Source organism: Cotesia glomerata, linkage group LG4, assembly GCF_020080835.1.
Source record: "Cotesia glomerata isolate CgM1 linkage group LG4, MPM_Cglom_v2.3, whole genome shotgun sequence".
Lineage (NCBI taxonomy): Eukaryota > Metazoa > Arthropoda > Insecta > Hymenoptera > Braconidae > Cotesia > Cotesia glomerata.
In genome coordinates, this window is record NC_058161.1 from 12588271 (window position 1) to 12607802 (window position 19532).

Genomic DNA, 19532 nt, shown 5'->3' on the forward strand with positions numbered 1-19532 from the left:
TTATGCAAAAATTTTTCAAGCGCTTGCGGTGTAAAAATTTTCGTGCTTTTTTTTTTATATTTTTTTTTCTAGAGCTGGAAAAATAATTAATATTTATTTTTAAATTAAATTATATAAATTTTTAATTATTAAAAAAAAATATTAAATTTAATTTTTAGGAAATTAAATTAAAAAAATGAAAATTTTTTACAATAAAATTTAAAATAAAAAATTAATATTAAAATTAATAACCAGCTCTAAATAATTAAATTGGACTCTTAAAAATTAATATAATTAAAAGAGCCTCTAAAAAATAAATAAAAAATCTTACCTAACTATATTTTAATTTTTAAACTTAATTAATAATTATTAGCAACAAAATTTTTGCCATAAATTTAAAATAATAATTTTTAATAAAAAATTATTTTTTAAATTATGGCAAAAATATTGGCCTTGTAAATAATAATAAATTTTTAAAAAATTTTCACTAAATTTTGTCGAGGCTGGGATTGAGCCGAAAGACAGTCGCAGGGTTAGCGAGTGCGGTGCGGATGCTGTTCTCGAATTTCTGGGATAGAGAGGAGAACTCCATCATATTGGTGGGCTTGCTCTCGATCCAGAACTCGTCGAACGCGTAGAAGAGGTAGCTGAAGAACTGGTGAAAGGCACGGACTCCCGGGAGAGTCTTTGAGGAATTGTAGACGTGGGTTTTGGCTGCTCCGTCCCGGAGCAGCCTCCAGGCCATGCTGGTGATGTTGATCCCGACTATCGCAAACGCGTAACCGTATCTTGGGTGAATAGAGTGTAGTAATGCGTGGCGAGCTGCTATTGGGTACTCGTCTGCGAAGAACACCAGGTTCTCTAGGCCGAGAATTCCCATGCCTCGGAAATCTGTCTTTGGATCGTCGCCCTGGAATTTTAATTATGACTTTTGTTAAATTGCACTGTACTTTCTTTAATTTTGATGGTTTTAAAGATATAAGCTCATCCTGATGTTACACTCGTCAAGAGCTTTCATTTGAGTACCCACATGCATTTTTGATATATTTTTCATATATACATATATATAATATATACAAATATATAAAATATATGAAAAATTGATGTGGGTACTCAAATGAAAGGTCTTGATGAGGGTAATCTCGGGATGAGCTTATATCTTTGAAAATGTTAATAGTTCTCAAGATACAAGGTCATTTCTTAATTACTGACATTTTTAAAGATATAAGCTCATCCCGATGTTACACTCGTTAAGAGCTTTCATTTGAGTACCCACATGCATTTTTGATATATTTTTCATATATACATATATATATATAATATAAACAAATATATAAAATATATGAAAAATTGATGTGGGTACTCAAATGAAAGGTCTTGATGAGGGTAATCTCGGGATGAGCTTATATCTTTGAAAATGTCAATAGTTCTCAAGATACAAGGTCATTTCTTAATTACTGACATTTTTAAAGATATAAGCTCATTCCGATGTTACACTCGTTAAGGGCTTTCATTTGAGTACCCACATGCATTTTTGATATATTTTTCATATATACATATATATAATATATACAAATATATGAAAAATTGATGTGGGTACTTAAATGAAAGGTCTTGATGAGGGTAATCTCGGGATGAGCTTATATCTTTGAAAATGTTAATAGTTCTCAAGATACAAGGTCATTTCTTAATTACTGACATTTTTATAAGCTCATTCCGATGTTATACTCGTTAAGAGCTTTCATTTGAGTACCCACATGCATTTTTGATATATTTTTCATATATACATATATATAATATATACAAATATATAAAATATATGAAAAATTGATGTGGGTACTCAAATGAAAGGTCTCGATGAGTGTACCATCAGGATGAGCTTATATCTTAAAAAATGTCAATAGTTCTCAAGATACAAGGTAATTTCTTAATTATGTATCCTGGATCCAAAATTTTTGTTATTCTCTTAATAATATAGATTATTAAATAAAATAAAATAAAAAAATTTACCTGAAAGCCAATATCCTGCCACTGCTTAGTAACCCTAGCCTCAAGAGGTTCATCAGGCTTCAGAAGATTCCAAAGCTTCAGCAGGATCACTTCATGCTCTGGATTATTAGAATCATACCCAGTTTTCCTGAGCTCCTCAATTTCAAAAACCAGCTGCCTGTACCCCCAGATCAGCTCGACGCACTTGCCGAAGGTCTTGGCGAAATCAGGGTGAGCTACAGGATTAATCTTCTTGGCCAGCAGGACAGTCCTGATGGCGTCCTCGAGGACCTTCCTCTCGGTCTTGGCGTTGAAGCCCCTACGCTCGGTCAGCTCGTCAAGACTGACTACCATCGCTTTGATCTCCGGGTTCCGGGACTGGTACAGGGAATTCTCGACCGCGAGCGTCCTCTTGGCCCCCGAGGGCTCGCCGTAGCAAATCCTCTGGAGCTCGCACATCGACGTCGTCTGCCGGAGGAACCACTTTATTATCGGCCTCAGGTACCAGCAGACCAGCGACCAAACGTACCGGTACATCTCTCTTCAATTTCTGTTTTTATTTATAATTATTATTATTATTATTAATATTTTTAATTAAAAAATTCCACGTTATAAAAAAAATTATACAATTTTTGGACATTTAATGATTTTTAATTTTTTTAATTATTAAAAATTATAATTAAAAAAAATATTTTTTAAAATTAAAATTAAAATTTTAATTTTTTACGTGTTAATTTTTTTGAATATTAAAATTAGCCGACATTTTTAATTTAATTAAAATAATAAAAAATGAAAATTAACTTAGCCACTATTAAAAAATTTTTAGAATTTTTTTTATTTAAAAAATTATCCCAAAATAATAAAAAAAAAATTTTTATATGTTAAAATATTGAAAAACTATGAGCGCAATTTTTTAAATATATTATTTAGTTATAATTTAATGAATGAAAAAAAATGACATTAAAGTTAGCAGTCACTAGAGAATTTTTTAATTTTTTTTAGCAAACAAATTTGCTCCAAAAAATTATTTCAAAAAAATTGGATTTTTAATTTTGAAAAATTTTTACGTCAGTTTCTTTTTTGCCATAATTTATTATGAAAATTAAAGTAGCAGATACTTCATAATTTTTAGAATTTTTTTAAGAAATAAATTAGTGCAAAAAAAATTAGAAAAAAAAATTGACATGTAGAAATTTTAAAAAATTAAAAATGCAAATTTTTTTAAATAAATTTTTAGAACACATTTGCTTGTTAAATAAAATTACAAAATGGTCAAGTGACTGCTAACTTTAATGTCATTAATTTAATTGTTAAGAAAATTTTTAAAAATTATAAACTATCAGCTAAATTTATCATCATAAAAAAAATCAAAAAATTAAAAACGTCGGCTAACTTTAGTACTATACAAAAAAAATATTTTTAAAAAATTGCACTTAGTTTTTCAAGTTTTTTACAAATAAAATTTTTTTGTATAATTTTTCCAATGAAAAAAAAATTCTAAAAATTTTTTGATGTCGGCTAACTTAATTTTCATCAAATTTTTTAATTCGCTTAAAATTAAATGACATTAAAGTTAGCGGTCGCTTGACAATTTTTTAATTTTCTTTAAAAAATAAATTTGCTCCGAAAAATCATTTCTAAAAAATTGGATTTTTTATTTTTCTAATTTTCTAAATGTCAATTATTTTTTCTCATTTTCTTTGACATAATTTATTTGTTACAAAAAATTCTTAAATCATAAAATATCTGCTGAATTAATTTTCATTAAAATTAAAAATTGATGACAAATGTCTGCTAATTTTATTATTATAATTATTTATTGTTAAATTACCTTTTTTCAGGACCAGGAGTCAGGAAATCCAGGACACTGACATTTTATTGCACTTTACTTTGTTGCTTGCGTTTGTTTTGTTTGGACGATTATCTCCAACATCAACCTGAACATTGAAATTTAAGGTTATTGATTTAGTTTTTTATGCGCATGCGCAAGACATTTTTTTTATTTATTTATTTATTAATTTACTAAATAAATAAATAAATTATAAATTATATTAATTTCTTATTAATTAAATTAATTAAAAGAAAAACTAATAAATTAATGACAACTGTCACTTTATTTTATTTAAAAGTTTAGAATTTTTTCCAACTGTCAGTTCTATTTTTGAATTTAGTTTCCTAAAAAGCTGACTGGTGGCGCTAGTTGTGTTTTTCAAAATGGCCGCTGCAGTTAAAAATTAAATAAATAAAAAATCATCTAAAATTTTTAGTGTAATAAGTAAGTAAGTAAAAAAACAATTAAAATTATAATTATAATTAATTTTAATTCTATTTTTTTAATTATAATTAACTTTTACAAAAAAACAATAATTTTCTGTCATAATTTTTTAAATAAAAAATTTATAAATTTTTTAATGTAATTTATTTTTTAAATTATATTAAAAAAAGAACAATAATTTTTTAATATATTTTATAATACTAAAGTTAGCCGACATTTTTAATTTTTTGATTTTTTTTTAATAATTAAATTAAAACAAAAAAATATTTTTAAAAAATTACACTTACAGTTTTTGAAGTTTTTCACAAGTAAAAGATTTTTTTTTATTTTATTGTAATAATTTTTTCAATAAAAAAAAATTCTAATAGTTTTTAAATGTCGGCTAACTTAATTTTCATTATATTTTTTTTTTTTTGGATGATTTTTAATTAAATTTATTTTTTATTTTAGATTTGAATTATAAATAAATAAAGTAAGTCAAAAATAAAATTCTTACGCGCATGTCAAATTATTATGAGTGTCACCAAAAATTACACATATGACATGTGTAAATATACTTACACACTTATGACAAAATTATTAAGTAACTCCAGGCAGCATAGCAAGCTTAGCACGTTGAAGCGCAGTCGCACGCGGGGTCAGAATACTCCAACATAACAGCAGGCATTAGCACTGAGTGTAATAGAGTATAACCGGGTTTGTGTGTAAAGAGGTAAGAGGTGAAGCCCGATCAGCTGGGACTGGGACAAAATGTTCATTCTTCAGAGGTCTATACTGTAAGTTATGTTTTTTAATATTAATTATTATTTTTAATTACGTGTCATTTAAAATTGCACTTTAAAAAAAAATATTGACATTTTTTATTTTTTTATTTAAAAAAATAATAAATGTAATTTTGTTAAAAAAAAATTTTACATAGTGATAAAATTTAAAATTTTAATATATAATTATTTTTTAATAATTTATAATTCAAAATTGTATATTAAATATTTAATTTGTTTATATTAATATAAAAAGAGTTATATTGTTAAATTATTAGATTTTCGAGGGTTATTTTCAGTATCATTTAACTTAAAATAGAACTTGACTTGTGCTAACTTTTACAATGCATGCTTGCTTCATTTTTATTATTATTTTATTATGTCATATTATATATATGACTGTTTAAAATCAATATATATATATGTAATAATTATATATTATAATAAGATGACCTGAAGCCGGTAATTTAATAGTAAGTATAGATGTTTATGTGATTGATTTAGAAAAAATGCTTATGTTTATAAGATTAGGAGAAATTAATGTAAGTAATAAATTATCTATCTTACTCTTAAGTTTTATTTTATTTACTTTATTTATAGTGTGATATAACGCATCTATTCTTGGTGTTATTGATCGTGATCGTGAATTATGTGGAGGCCAAGGACATGCGTTCTCCTTCTTAGTATAATAGTAATAGTAATGATAATAATAATAATAATATTTTGTGTGCTAGTATAAATATAAAAAAATTTAATGTTTGTATGAGGTATATAGATGTATATTAGTTTTCCTTAGATTATCTCATTATTATTTATAGCGAGGATAAAAAAAAATACAAGGAAAAATTTCAATGTTGAATTTATATGATTAATAAAATTTTATAAATTTATATTATTTATTTTATAAGTTTTTAGGATTTAAAAACTTTAATGAAATTTTTTTAATTTTAGAAGACATTATTATTATTATTATTATATTATTTATATTATTTAGAGAATAAGAAAAATTTTGTCTCTAGGCTACATAATTAAGAAATGACATTGTATCTTGAGAACTATTGACATTTTTAAAGATATAAGCTTATTCTGATGATATACTCATCAAGACCTTTCATTTGAGTACCCACATCAATTTTTCATATATTTTATATATTTATTTATATATATGTATATATGAAAAATATATCAAAAATGCATGTGAGTATTTAAATGAAAGGTCTCAATGAGTGTAATGTCTGGGTGAGCTTATATCTTTAAAAATGTCACTAATTAAGAAATTACCTTGTATCTTGAGAACTATTGACATTTTTAAAGATATAAGCTCATCCTGATGTTAGACTCCTCAAAAGCTTTCATTTAAGTACCCACGTCAATTTTTTATATATTTATATATATTATATATAAATATATATGAAAAATATATAAAAAATGCATGTGGGTACTCAAATGAAAGCTCTTTATGAGTGTAACATAGAGATGAGCTTATATCTTTAAAAATGTCAGTAATTAAGAAATGATCTTGTATCTTGAGAACTATTGACATTTTTTAAGATATTAGCTCATCCTGATGTTACACACATCAAGACCTTTCATTTGAGTACCCACATCAATTTTTCATATATTTTATATATTTATATATATTATATATATGTATATATGAAAAATATATTAAAAATGCATGTGGGTATTCAAATGAAAGCTCTTTATGAGTGTAACATAGAGATGAGCTTATATCTTTAAAAATGTCAGTAATTAAGAAATGATCTTGTATCTTGAGAACTATTGACATTTTTTAAGATATAAGCTCATATAAAATATATGAAAAATTGATGTGGGTATTCAAATGAAAGGTCTCGATGAGTATATCATCAAGATGAGCTTATATCTTTAAAAATGTCAGTAATTAAGAAATTACCTTGTATTTTTAGAACTCGACATTTTTAAATATATAAGCTCATTCTGATGTTACACTCATCAAGACCTTTCATATGAGTACCCACATCAATTATTCGTATATTTTATATATTTATATATATTATATATATGTATATATGAAAAATATATTAAAAATGCATGTGGGTACTAAAATGAAAGCTCTTAATGAGTTTAACATCAGGATGAGCTTATATCTTTAAAAACGTCAATATTTAAGAAAGTACAGTCTAATTTTACAAAATTAATTATTAAAAATAAAAATTATTACTATTGATTAAAATGCAATACTTCCGTATTTATACTTCAACCTTGACTAGAATCTAGACCAGTGTCGATATTATATCACACTAATCTTATCATTATATTAACATCATAAAAAAATTTTGCATTAAAAATAATTAAAATAAAAAACAAAACAATAGATAAATATCAGGTTAATTTTATGCACTAGTTCAGTACTTCAATTAACACAATCGAACATACTTGACTGTATCTATATAATTCATCAATGAATTTCCGGATGTTAAGCTCCGTACGGAACTAGTTAGTCAATTTAATAAATTAATTTATTTAATTTTAATAAAAATAAACAATGTATAAATTATAAAATTATTGTGGGAATTTTTTTACTGTAATTTATCATGTTAATTCAATTAATATGAATTTATTTTTCAGTTCTACGAGAAATGGAGCGTGGACTCGAGTACTTCCTCCATCGCACCCAGCGACTAAAGACGTCCAGCACAGAGAAATTTATGAAATATCCGGGGACGTTGTGCCTATCAATATGGTCAAGGGTATTGGTCACCTTAGAGACCCACGCCTTAATAAGGTAAATACTTATTTTAATTTTACTTACTTAAGTTGGAAATTTTTATCTTGAAAAATAGGTCAAGGATAAATTAAATAATTTTTAAGAAGAGTTGTAAATTTTATTGTAAACATTTAAGTAATTTTAATAACGGTACAAGAGATAAAATCAAAATTTGCCGAGTCATTGAACGGAATGCGGTTTGAAACGAGAAACAAAGTCGTAAAACAGAGAATTTATTAAGAATATTAATTTTAATTCAATCTTTTATAAGTCGCGTTACTAGAACCATAAGGGCGTATAAAAAAATTTTTTTTGCTCCAATCAATGTAAAAATATTGAAAACATTAATATCTATGGAAAAAACGAAAAAAAAATTTTTTTTTGTGATACGCCCTTATAGTTTTAAGAAAACATTTTTCTAAAACCATAAGAGCGTATTCTGTTTTTTCGGTTTATTATCAATTATAGGTTGGAGTAAGAAAAAAAATTGCAAAGGTGATAGAAATTATCACTCCACAACTTAATTTATATCAACAAATATTTGTTTGAGTGAAAAAACGAATGAAAAATTAAGAAAAAATAAATTCATAACAACTTGAGAACAATCGGTATGTCTTCAAGTTAATAAAATTAGCCTCAAAGTTTTTCAAAATTGATTTTTTTTTTACTTCAGATCTATTTACAATTAACAAAAGAGTTTTGTAAGCCATTTAGAACTGTAATTTTAAAAAAGTCATTCAAAAAGAACTTTGTTCTTGAGAATTGTTATGATTCTTCAATACCAATATCTTGAAGCAAGTTTGATACCTAAATGATTTTTGTACATCAGGCATTAGCCCACAAAATATCATCGGTATTCGCGCCATTTTAAAATTTAATTGTATTTGTAAATTTTGAATGTATAAAATATAAAATGGCGAAGGTCTAACAGCTGATCTTGAATTATCAGTTTTAAGATTTTTTTTTAAATTATAATTAAACTACAATTAATTAAAATGAATTGTTTTTTTTTAATTGTTGGTTATAATAGTATTGATTTATTTAAAAAAAAATTAAATTAATTAATGATGTCAAAAATAAAATTATAAAGTATCAACTTTAATACACTTTTGACTTGAAAATTTCTTTTTAAAAAAATTAATTTTATTAGTATAAATAAATAAAATAAATAAAAATATAATTTATTATTGAGATAATTTTTCGTAGTATTGATAAAAATAAACAGGGTATTAAAACAATGTCATGAGGAAATAAAATTATGATAATAAATAGACCTTGAGTAAATTTTTGACATGATACCAAGAATTTTTATGCATTAATAATTTTATTATTTGATAATAAAATTTTTTTTTTTAGGGATTGGCGTTTAACTTGAAAGAGCGAATAGCCTTGGGGATCCACGGACTACAACCCCCGAGATTTAAGACTCAGGAAGAGCAGCTGGCATTGTGTAAAGCTTCTGTGATGAAGTACACTGAGGACCTGAACCGGTACCTCTACCTTGTGGAGCTCCAGGTGAAACTGACCGGCTCTTGCCAGTAATTACGCTTTGTTAATGTCATGCTAAATAATATTAGAGATTATTTTTATTTGATGATATTATTAATAATAATAATAATAATTAGTAATAGTAAAAATTATTAGTATAGAGGGTTGACGAAATTATTTTTACAGGAGAGAAATGAGCGGTTATTCTTCAGACTTCTCAGCGAGAATATCGAACAAATGATGCCAATTATATACACTCCTACTGTAGGCCTTGCGTGTCAGAAATTCGGAGTTATTTATCGAAGACCCAGGGGCTTGTTTATTACTTGTTTTGATAAAGGACATATTTATGAAATTTTAAATAATTGGTATGTATTTTTTATTATTGATGATTAGCATCAGTTACTAGAATAAAAAATTATTATTATTGACAACGGAGAACTTTGCAAATTTAATAATAATAATAAATAATGAATTTTGTTAAAATGCACTGTACTTTCTTAACTATTGACGTTTTTAAAGATATAAGCTCATCCCGATGTTACACTTATCAAGAGCTTTCATTTGAGTACCCACAAGCATTTTTGATATATTTTTCATATATACATATATATTATGTATATATAAATATATAAAATATATGAAAAATTGATGTGAGTATTCAAATGAAAGGTCTTGATAAGTGTAATGTAAGGATGAGCTTATATCTTTGAAAATGTCAATATTTCTCAAAATACGAGGTCATTTCTCTATTAATTATATTTTTAAAGATATAAGCTCATCTTGATGTTATTATACTCATCAAGAGCTTTCATTTGAGTACCCACAAGCATTTTTTATATATTTTTCATATATACATATATAATATATATATATATATATATATATATATATATATATATATATATATATATATATATATATATAAAATATATGAAAAATTGATGTGGGTACCCAAATGAAAGGTCTCGGTGAGTGTAACATCAAGATGAGCTTATATCTTTAAAAATGTCAATAGTTCTCAAAATACAAGGTCATTTCTTAATTACTGACATTTTTAAACATATAAGCCCATCTTGATGTTATACTCATCAAGAGTTTTCATTTGAGTACCCACATGCCTTTTTCATATATTTTTCATGTTTACATATATATAATATACATAAATATATAAAATATATGAAAAATTGATGTGGGTACCCAAATGAAAGGTCTCGGTGAGTGTAACATCAAGATGAGCTTATATCTTTAAAAATGTCAATAGTTCTCAAAATACAAGGTCATTTCTTAATTACTGACATTTTTTAAGATATAAGCTCATCCCGACATTACTCTCATCGAAACCTTTCATTTGAGTACCCACATGCATTTTTGATATATTTTTCATATATACATATATATTATATATAAATATATAAAATATATGAAAAATTGATGTGGGTACTCAAATGAAAGGTCTCGATGAATATATCATCAAGATGAGCTTATATCTTTAACAATGTCAATAGTTCTCAAAATACAAGCCCATTTCTTAATCACTGACATTTTTAAAAATATAAGCTCATCCCGATGTTACACTCATCAAGAGCTTTCATTTGAGTACCCACAAGCATTTTTTATATATTTTTTATATATACATATATATAATATATACAAATATATAAAATATATGAAAAATTGATGTGGGTACTCAAATGAAAGGTCTCGATGAGTATATCATCAGGATGAGCTTATATCTTAAAAAATGTCAATAGTTCTCAAGATACATAATAATCTTTTAAATATTATCAGGCCGGAACAATCAGTCCGTGCGATCTGTGTGACAGACGGGGAGCGTATATTAGGTCTCGGCGACCTGGGAGCTTGCGGTATGGGAATTCCCGTTGGTAAATTAGCCCTGTACACTGCTTTGGCCGGAATAAAGCCTCACCAATGTCTACCAATTACCATCGATGTCGGAACCAATAACGAGCAATTGCGCGACGACCCTCACTATATTGGTCTAAATAAACCCAGGAGCCAGGGAGCTGATTACGATGAGCTTATTGACGAGTTTATGGCTGCTTGTGTCCAGAAATACGGACAAAATGTCCTAATTCAGGTCAATAATTTTATTTTTAATTGAAAAAAAAAAAAATTAAATAAATATTTACAATAATAATAATTGTTGTTAATTTTCAGTTTGAAGATTTCGGAAATCACAATGCCTTTAGATTCTTAGACAAGTACCGAGACAAGTACTGTACATTTAACGATGACATCCAAGGAACTGCAGCAGTTGCGGTTGCTGGAATTTTGGCCTCCAAACGTATTACCAAGAGAAAAATGTCCGATAATAGATTTGTGTTTTTAGGTGCTGGTGAGGTAAAATAAAAAATTATTTTTTATTTAATAAATTAATATTCATACACGGAAAAAAGTAAACTGTAATAAATAACAGTCGGTTTATAATAAGTAATGATCAACTGCTAAAAATTACCATTTCAAACAGTAAAATTGCCAGTTTACTATTCACTTTATAATATTTATCATTTAAACGTTACAATTTACTCTTTACATGGAAGAAAATACTATTTCAAACAGTAATATTCGCTATGTAAATGTCTAAAATGTTTAACTATAATAATTAACAATTCAGACTTTGATATTTATCATTTAGTAGCTAAAAAATGATCGCAATGATATGTAAAAAGTATAAAATAAAGTTAGTAAATTTCTAATACAAGCAACGTCAATATTTACAAAGTAAAATGGTAAATTTTAAACGCAACGCTAAAAATCAAACTGTAATTATTTTTAGAGTTTAGATTTTTGTTTATTTAATGCCAAGGCACAGACCAAATGGCAATTTCAATTACATAGTAAATACAGTTTTTACAAGAAAGCAGTTTCTGTGAGTACATAATATAATCTGAACAAAAACAGTTTCACTGTAAAAAAATCGCGCCAAGTCCACGTTCATAAAACTATTAAGAAAAAAAAATTTGTTTTTTTCTTTACAAAAAGATATAAAATAAAAAAATTAAAAAATCCAAGTAACCGATATGATTACTTATGATTTTCGGAAATTAAAAAAAATTTTGTTACAAACTTAAAAATTAAAAAAAAAAATTTGGAACGTATTTAGTGTGCGCGGTTGCAAAATATTTTACTTTTAATGAAATTCGTAAAATCTATTTATTAGGACTTAAAAAAAATTGAAATTCACAATGACGCACACCAAGTACGTTCCAAAATTTTTTTCTTAATTTTTAAATTTATAACAAAATTTTTTTTAATTTCCGAAAATCATAAGTAATCATATCGGTTACTTGGATTTTTTAATTTTTTAATTTTATATATTTTTGTAAAGAAAAAAACAAATTTTTTTTTCTTAATAGTCTTATGAACGTGGATTTGGCGCGATTTTTTTACAGTGAAACTGTTTTTGTTCGGATTTTAGTATTTTTACACGCTTTATATTAGCTTCACTTGTATGTCAGTTTGTCAGTATGTCAGTATGTAACTCTCCGTGGGTAATCTGCGCGCCTGCGGCCTTCCTTGGTTCTGGTAGCCGTTTCTCAGGCTCGCTCTCCGAAATCGAACTCTGATTCCCCGTATTTATAATATTTATAAATAATTATTTTTTATTAGCTTCACTTGTATGTCAGTATGTCAGTATGTCAGTATGTAACTCTCCGTGGGTAATTTGCGCGCCTGAATATTTTTGATAATCAACAAATAATAGTTTAAAAAAACTAAAAAATCACGCTTTTATAAATATTTGCATGGTGTCAATAGTTATAAATATTTTATTGACAGATATGAGTAGAGTGATTATCATTTTGATAATATCTTAAAAAGCACCCCACGCTTTTTTTAAAATAAAATACATTTTTTTTATTTACACTATTATTAATTTATATTTATTGAAATTTTTAACACTATTCTTAATTTAAATTTATTTTCTATTTTTTAGTTTGGTTTTCTATAAAAAGCGTGTTTTTAGTTTTTTTAAACTATTATTTATTTGTAATTATAATAAAAATTTACAATTGGTACCAACTTAAGTCTCGCGTTGGTTGCATTTTTTATAGCAAACTATCCCCTTGAAACTACAGTTTATGTAAAAATGATTCTAGCGCACCCTGGCGGGTGTAGATGCAAGCTGTGAAATATCTTTTTTTAACTGTAGTTTCCCATCTAATGAAGGATTACTATGCATTCTCGAATTATTTAGTCTGTGGCAGATCACTTTGCCCATCAAAAAAAAGTCAGGATCGAAATTTTTGCGTTGCTATAGTTTGTGCTGATTAAATTTAATAATTTCAATTAGATTAATTGTTATAAGTAAATATAATTAATTAATAACAGTCAAATAAAGTATGAATTACTGTTATAATATACAATTTAGGAAAAAAAAGTATGGTAGAATTAAATAAAATTTTGCAACCTCAAAATACCGTTCTGCTTACAGTAAACATAGTCGGTAGTCTGGCGCCCCGTTTACAGCAGATTTGAACGGAACATGGCGCCAGATTCTACCGAATCTGTGGATATATAAAGTATATATATATATATATATATATATATATATATATATATATATATATATATATATATATATATATATATAAAGTATATATATATATATATATATATATATATATATATATATATATATAATGTAGTGTGTTAAACACTCAGTCACTCAATCACTCAATCATCACTAAATTCTAATACAATGAATCAACAGACTCGATAGAGTCTGGCGCCAAGTTCCGTTCTCAAGCCAGACTACCGAGTGTGTATATACCGTAAGCAGAACGGTTTTTTGAGGTTACAAATTTTTTTTCAAATTTATTTTGATTTTTTTTTATATGATATTTTATAATAGTAGTTCATGCTTTCTATTACGCGTATTACTTGATTACTATCAATTATCTTTATAATTTCTATTTAAAATTATTAAAAATAATCAGCACAAACTATAGCGACCCAGATTTTTAGATTTTAACTTTTTTCTTATGTAAGCGGACGGCCAGAGACTAAATAATATAAGGATGCATGCTAATCTTATAATAGATGAGAAACTACAGTGAAAAAAAGATATTTGACAGCTTGCAATTACACACGCCAGGTAGCGCAAGAATAACTTTTACATGAACTATAGCTTAAAGGGGATAGTTTGCCACCGGAAATGTATTAAATTAAAATTGTCAATTTTTATTATAATTACAAAAAATACTGAAATCCGAACAAAAACAGTTTCACTGTAAAAAAAATCGCGCCAAGTCCACGTTCATAAAACTATAAAGAAAAAAAAATTTTATTTCTTTACAAAAAGATATAAAATAAAAAATTAAAAAATCCAAGTAACTGATATGGTTGTATATGATTTTCGGAAATTAAAAAAAATTTTGTTGTAAATTTAAAAATTAAAAGAAACAACTTTGGAACGTACTTGGTGTGCGTCATTGTGTACTTCAATTTTTTTTAAAAGTCCTAGTAGATAAATTTTAGGAATTTCATAAAAAGTGAAATTTTTCGTAACCACGCACACTAAATACGTTCCAAAATTGTTTCTTTTAATTTTTAAATTTACTACAGAATTTTTTTTAATTACTGAAAATCATATACAACCATATCGGTTACTTGTATTTTTTAATTTTTTATTTTATATCTTTTTGAAAAGAAATAAAATTTTTTTTTCTTAATAGTCTTATGAACGTGGACTTGGCGCGATTTTTTTTACAGTGAAACTGTTTTTGTTCGGATTTCAGGATTTTTTGTAATTATAATAAAAATTGACAATTTTAATTTAATACATTTCCGGTGGCAAACTATCCCCTTTAAGCTATAGTTCATGTAAAAGTTATTCTTGCGCCGCCTGGCGTGTGTAATTGCAAGCTGTCAAATATCTTTTTTTCACTGTAGTTTCCCATCTATTATAAGATTAGCATGCATCCTTATATTATTTAGTCTCTGGCCGTCCGCTTTTTACATAAGAAAAAAGTTAAAATCTAAAAATCTGGATCGCTATAGTTTGTGCTGATTATTTTTAATAATTTTAAATAGAAATTATAAAGATAATTAATAATAATCAAGTAATACGCGTAATAAAAAGCATGAACTACTATTATAAAATATCATATAAAAAAAAAATCAAAGTAAATTTGAAAAAAAATTTGTAACCTCAAAAAACCGTTCTGCTTACGGTATATACACACTCGGTAGTCTGGCTTGAGAACGGAACTTGGCGCCAGACTCTATCGAGTCTGTTGATATTTTAAAAGTATAATTTTTACTGTTTCAAATGTTAAATTCTCCCAGAGTGAGACCCCTTTCTCTTTCATCTGAGCTCCTCTTCTCCTCATAATATGGACTATATATTGAAATGGCAATTTTTACTGTTTGAAACTGTTATTTTTTAAGATGAAAGAGTCGTTATTTACTATAGTGACAGCGACTAATCACTTATTTTGGATATTAAATTATAAATTGTGGTCTTTATACTTTCTACACCAAGTTCTATAACATTTATATTTTTACCACCTCGATCTCCGTTTTACTGTTTAAAATTATAAAAATTAACCGGAATCTCAGTGAATAATACAGTTTATTTGTTTCCGTGTATTAAAAAAATAAATTTTTAGGCTGCAATAGGAATAGCAGATTTGTGCGTAAAAGCAATGGAAGCTGACGGATGCACAGAAGAAGAGGCTAGGAACAAAGTTTGGATGATGGATATTGACGGTTTGCTAACGGAGGGCCGAAAAGTTGGCAATCTTGATGGTCATAAAAAGTGGTACGCTAAAACTCACCAAGAGGTTAAGACGCTTATTGAACTTGTCAGGGAAATAAAACCTACTGTCTTAATAGGTAGATCAATTTATTTTTATATTTTAATAATGTATGATATCAATATTATTTATTTTGTAATTAATATTAATTATTCAGGTGCATCAGCAGCTGCGGGAGCTTTTACACCAGAAGTTTTGCAAGAAATGGCAAAAAATAATGAACGACCTTTAATTTTTGCTTTAAGTAATCCTACAAGTAAAGCTGAATGTACTGCACAACAGGCTTATGATTATACTGAGGTAATTTTTATTCTTATTAACTTAAAAAAAAATTTTTAGTTCTGTTCCAAGCCACTAGATGGCGCCACAATAACTTTAAATTCGGTTCCAATTCTCTACATGACATTACTATGCCTTTTAGTTCGGTTCCAATCCACTAGATAACATTTTTAAGAATTTTAGTTCGGTTCCAATTCATTAGATGGCGCCACTATAAGTTCTAGTCCTGTTACAATCCTCTAGATGTTGCCAATATACCTTTAAATTTGGTTTCAATCCACTAGATGGTGCCACTATGTATTCCAATGTGGTTCTGAACCCTTAGGTGGCACCACTATATGTTATAGTTCGGTGCCAACCCTTTATATGGCACCACTATACATTTAGTTCAGTTCTAGTCCACTGGATGGCACTTTTAAGAACTGTAGTTCGATTCCAATCCACTAGATGGCGCCACTATCGGTTCCAATACTGTTCCGAACCTTTAGGTGGCGTCATAATATGTTCTAGTTCGGTTCCAATCCTCTAGATAACACTTTTAAGAACTTTAATTCGGTTCCAATTCATTAGATGCCGCCACTATAGGTTCCAATGCTGTTCCAAACCTTTAGATGGCGCCACTGTAAGTTCCAATGCGGTTCTAAGCCTTTAGATGGCGCTACTATATGTTCTAGTTCGGTTCCAATCAACTAGATGACACTTTTAATAACTTTAGTTCGATTGAAATCCGCTAGATGGTGCTACTGTCTGTTCCTCTCGCAACCACAAAATTAACCTACTAAAATTTCAATTTAAATTATTATTTTTTTTTATTTTCAGGGCCGGTGTATATTTTCCTCCGGTTCTCCGTTCGGCGAAGTGACTCACAATGGAACAGTCTACAAACCCGGACAAGGAAACAACGCATACATATTCCCAGGCATTGCACTGGGTGTGATAGCTACAGGAGTTCACCATATTACTGAGGAACTGTTCCTGATTTCCGCGCAAACTGTCGCTGACCATGTATCAGATGAAGACCTTGCTCGTGGAAGTGTCTACCCCCCACTTGGATCTATAAAAGAGTGCTCTATCGACATAGCCGTACGGATTGCCGAGTACGCGTACGGCCAATGTAAGTACTAGCCATACAACATAACTCAAAATTAAATAATCAACTAGCAAACACGGAAAGAACAAGATGAAACAGGATATCATCCCAGATTATACTGAGTGAAAAACAATTTCAGATAGTAGCTAGTATAATCCAGATTACAATAAGTACTCTCTAGATTACAATGAGTATAATCCAGATTACATTGAGTATAATCCAGATTACAATGAGTATAATCCAGATATCACGCAGTATAATCTGGATTATACTAGTTACTATCTGAAATTTTTTTTTCACCACAGATATCACTGAGTATAATCTGGGATGATATCCAGTGTCATCTTGTTTTTTCCGTGTATGTTGCGAGCGCAAAATATTTTCATATTTTTCATCTTAAATACAATATAAAATTGGATAAATTCTGTAATTTTTTTCTGTAGGCGGATTAGCTAGCGAGTATCCAGAACCTAAAGACAAAAGAGCTTTTGTTGTTAGCAAAATGTACAACGCCAATTACGACAGTCCGCTACCAAATATATACGAGTGGCCCGACCATTATGCAGAGCCTCGAGTTTTACCTGAAAAGTAAGTTATTTATTTATTTTAGCCACCTATTATCATTTTTAAGCAAGTCAGACTATCACGTGCGAGAAGAATTGTCATCAGCGCCACCTGTTGAAATTTCCTGGAACTAGCACTGATAATCTGTCTTGCTTGATGATTAAAACGTTCTTATGCTTATATTTTTTAATTATAATAATTAAAATATTTCTTTATTAAATAATGACTTTCGTTAAATTGCACTGTACTTTCCTAAATATTTACATTTTTAAAGATATAAACTCATCCCGATGTTACACTCATCAAGAGCTTTCTTTTGAGTACCCACATGCATTTTTTATATATTTTTCATATATTTATACATATAATTTATATAAGTATATAAAATATATGAAAAATTGATGTGGGTATTCAAATGAAAGGTCTCGATGAGTGTAACGTCGGGATGAGCTTATATCTTTAAAAATGTCAATATTTCATAAGATACAATGTAATTTCTTAATTACTGACATTTTTTAAGATATAAGCTAATCCTGATATTACACTCGTCGAGACCTTTCATTTGAGTACCCACATCAATTTTTGATATATTTCATATATTTATATATATTATATATACGTATATATGAAAAATATATCAAAAATACATGTGGGTACTCAAATGAAAGCTCTAGATGAGTGTAACATCGGGATGAGCTTACATCTTTAAAAATGTCAGTAATTAAGAAATGACCTTGTATCTTGAGAACTATTGACATTTTTAAAGATATAAGCGCATTCAGATGTTACACTCATCGAGACCTTTCATTTGAGTACCCACATCAATTTTTGATATATTATATATATTTATATATATTATATATATGTATATATGAAAAATATATCAAAAATACATGTGGGTACTCAAATGAAAGCTCTTGATGAGTGCAATGTCATGGTGAGCTTATATCTTTAAAAATGTCAATAGTTCACACGATACAATGTTAATATGCTTCTACTTATTTATTATATTTAAATATTTTCTTTTTTTTTTTTATTATCTTTTTCCAGAGACAATATTGAAATTCGGCATAATTTAAAACATCTTTAACTCTACTTTCTCCAAATAAATTTATATAAGTACTATGTTACTTTTTTTTTTTGGTTTTTTTTTTTTTTTTAACTAAAGACTGTCTTTAAAATAATTAACCAAAAAGCGTTGCTAATTAATTTGCACGTTTTTGAATTATTTTTTGCTCAATTAATCAAAACTTAACAACTAAAAATTATTTATTGTAAATTTAATCTAATAATTATTTTTTTTTTCCAACAGATTATAAACGTAGAGGCCATCATGAAATTAGATAATTTATTCTCTCCATACGCGATTATTTATAAATAATAATAATAATAAGGATGATTAATTCAATTTTGGTCATTGTATTACAAAGAAAAACAAATTGTGTGGATTTAAAGAATTGTTCCGAGTGTTGTACTTAAACTTAAAAATTAAATATCTTATCTTCCAATTAATAGTTTTGAGAAAAAAAAAATTACAATAATAATAATATATTTCTACTAATTACAGTTACATTTA

At 27.2% G+C, this 19532-nt stretch overlaps 2 protein-coding genes across 4 annotated transcripts; one reads left to right on the plus strand and one right to left on the minus strand.

The window, feature by feature from the left end:
* Nucleotides 1-405: 405 nt before the first annotated feature.
* On the minus strand, nt 406-4797 carry LOC123263574 (ELMO domain-containing protein 2). The gene is made up of 4 exons (XM_044726462.1): nt 4740-4797; nt 3800-3905; nt 1990-2518; nt 406-889 (listed from the first exon to the last, which is right to left on the minus strand). The coding sequence occupies exons 3-4, from the start codon at nt 2503-2505 to the stop codon at nt 467-469; spliced, it is 939 nt and encodes a 312-aa protein (XP_044582397.1). The 5' UTR covers nt 2506-2518; nt 3800-3905; nt 4740-4797; the 3' UTR covers nt 406-466.
* Nucleotides 4798-4836: 39 nt separating this feature from the next.
* LOC123263521 (NADP-dependent malic enzyme-like) lies at nt 4837-19359 on the plus strand. 3 transcript variants are annotated; one of them, XM_044726365.1, is made up of 12 exons: nt 4837-5019; nt 7615-7771; nt 9110-9268; nt 9428-9609; nt 11033-11342; nt 11423-11605; nt 15877-16102; nt 16181-16323; nt 17122-17416; nt 17836-17980; nt 19007-19075; nt 19269-19359. In XM_044726365.1, exons 1-11 carry the CDS (start codon nt 4994-4996, stop codon nt 19044-19046), a joined length of 1866 nt encoding a protein of 621 aa, XP_044582300.1. In that variant the 5' UTR covers nt 4837-4993; the 3' UTR covers nt 19047-19075; nt 19269-19359. The 3 variants fall into 3 exon arrangements, with proteins under 3 accessions (XP_044582300.1, XP_044582299.1, XP_044582301.1); XM_044726364.1 differs by lacking the exon at nt 4837-5019 and adding an exon at nt 7433-7482; XM_044726366.1 differs by lacking the exons at nt 4837-5019; nt 19007-19075 and adding an exon at nt 7433-7482.
* Nucleotides 19360-19532: the final 173 nt, after the last annotated feature.

Coding starts and splice junctions, on each gene's coding strand:
- LOC123263574 (XM_044726462.1), bottom strand. CDS start 2,505: ATGTACCGGTACGTTTGGTCGCTGGTCTGCTGGTACCTGAGGCCGATA. Junction 890..1,989: donor GGCAGGATATTGGCTTTCAG/GTAAATTTTTTT, acceptor TTAAAATTCCAG/GGCGACGATCCAAAGACAGA.
- LOC123263521 (XM_044726364.1), top strand. CDS start 7,448: ATGAATTTCCGGATGTTAAGCTCCGTACGGAACTA. Junction 7,772..9,109: donor GAGACCCACGCCTTAATAAG/GTAAATACTTAT, acceptor TTTTTTTTTTAG/GGATTGGCGTTTAACTTGAA. Junction 9,269..9,427: donor TCTACCTTGTGGAGCTCCAG/GTGAAACTGACC, acceptor TTATTTTTACAG/GAGAGAAATGAGCGGTTATT.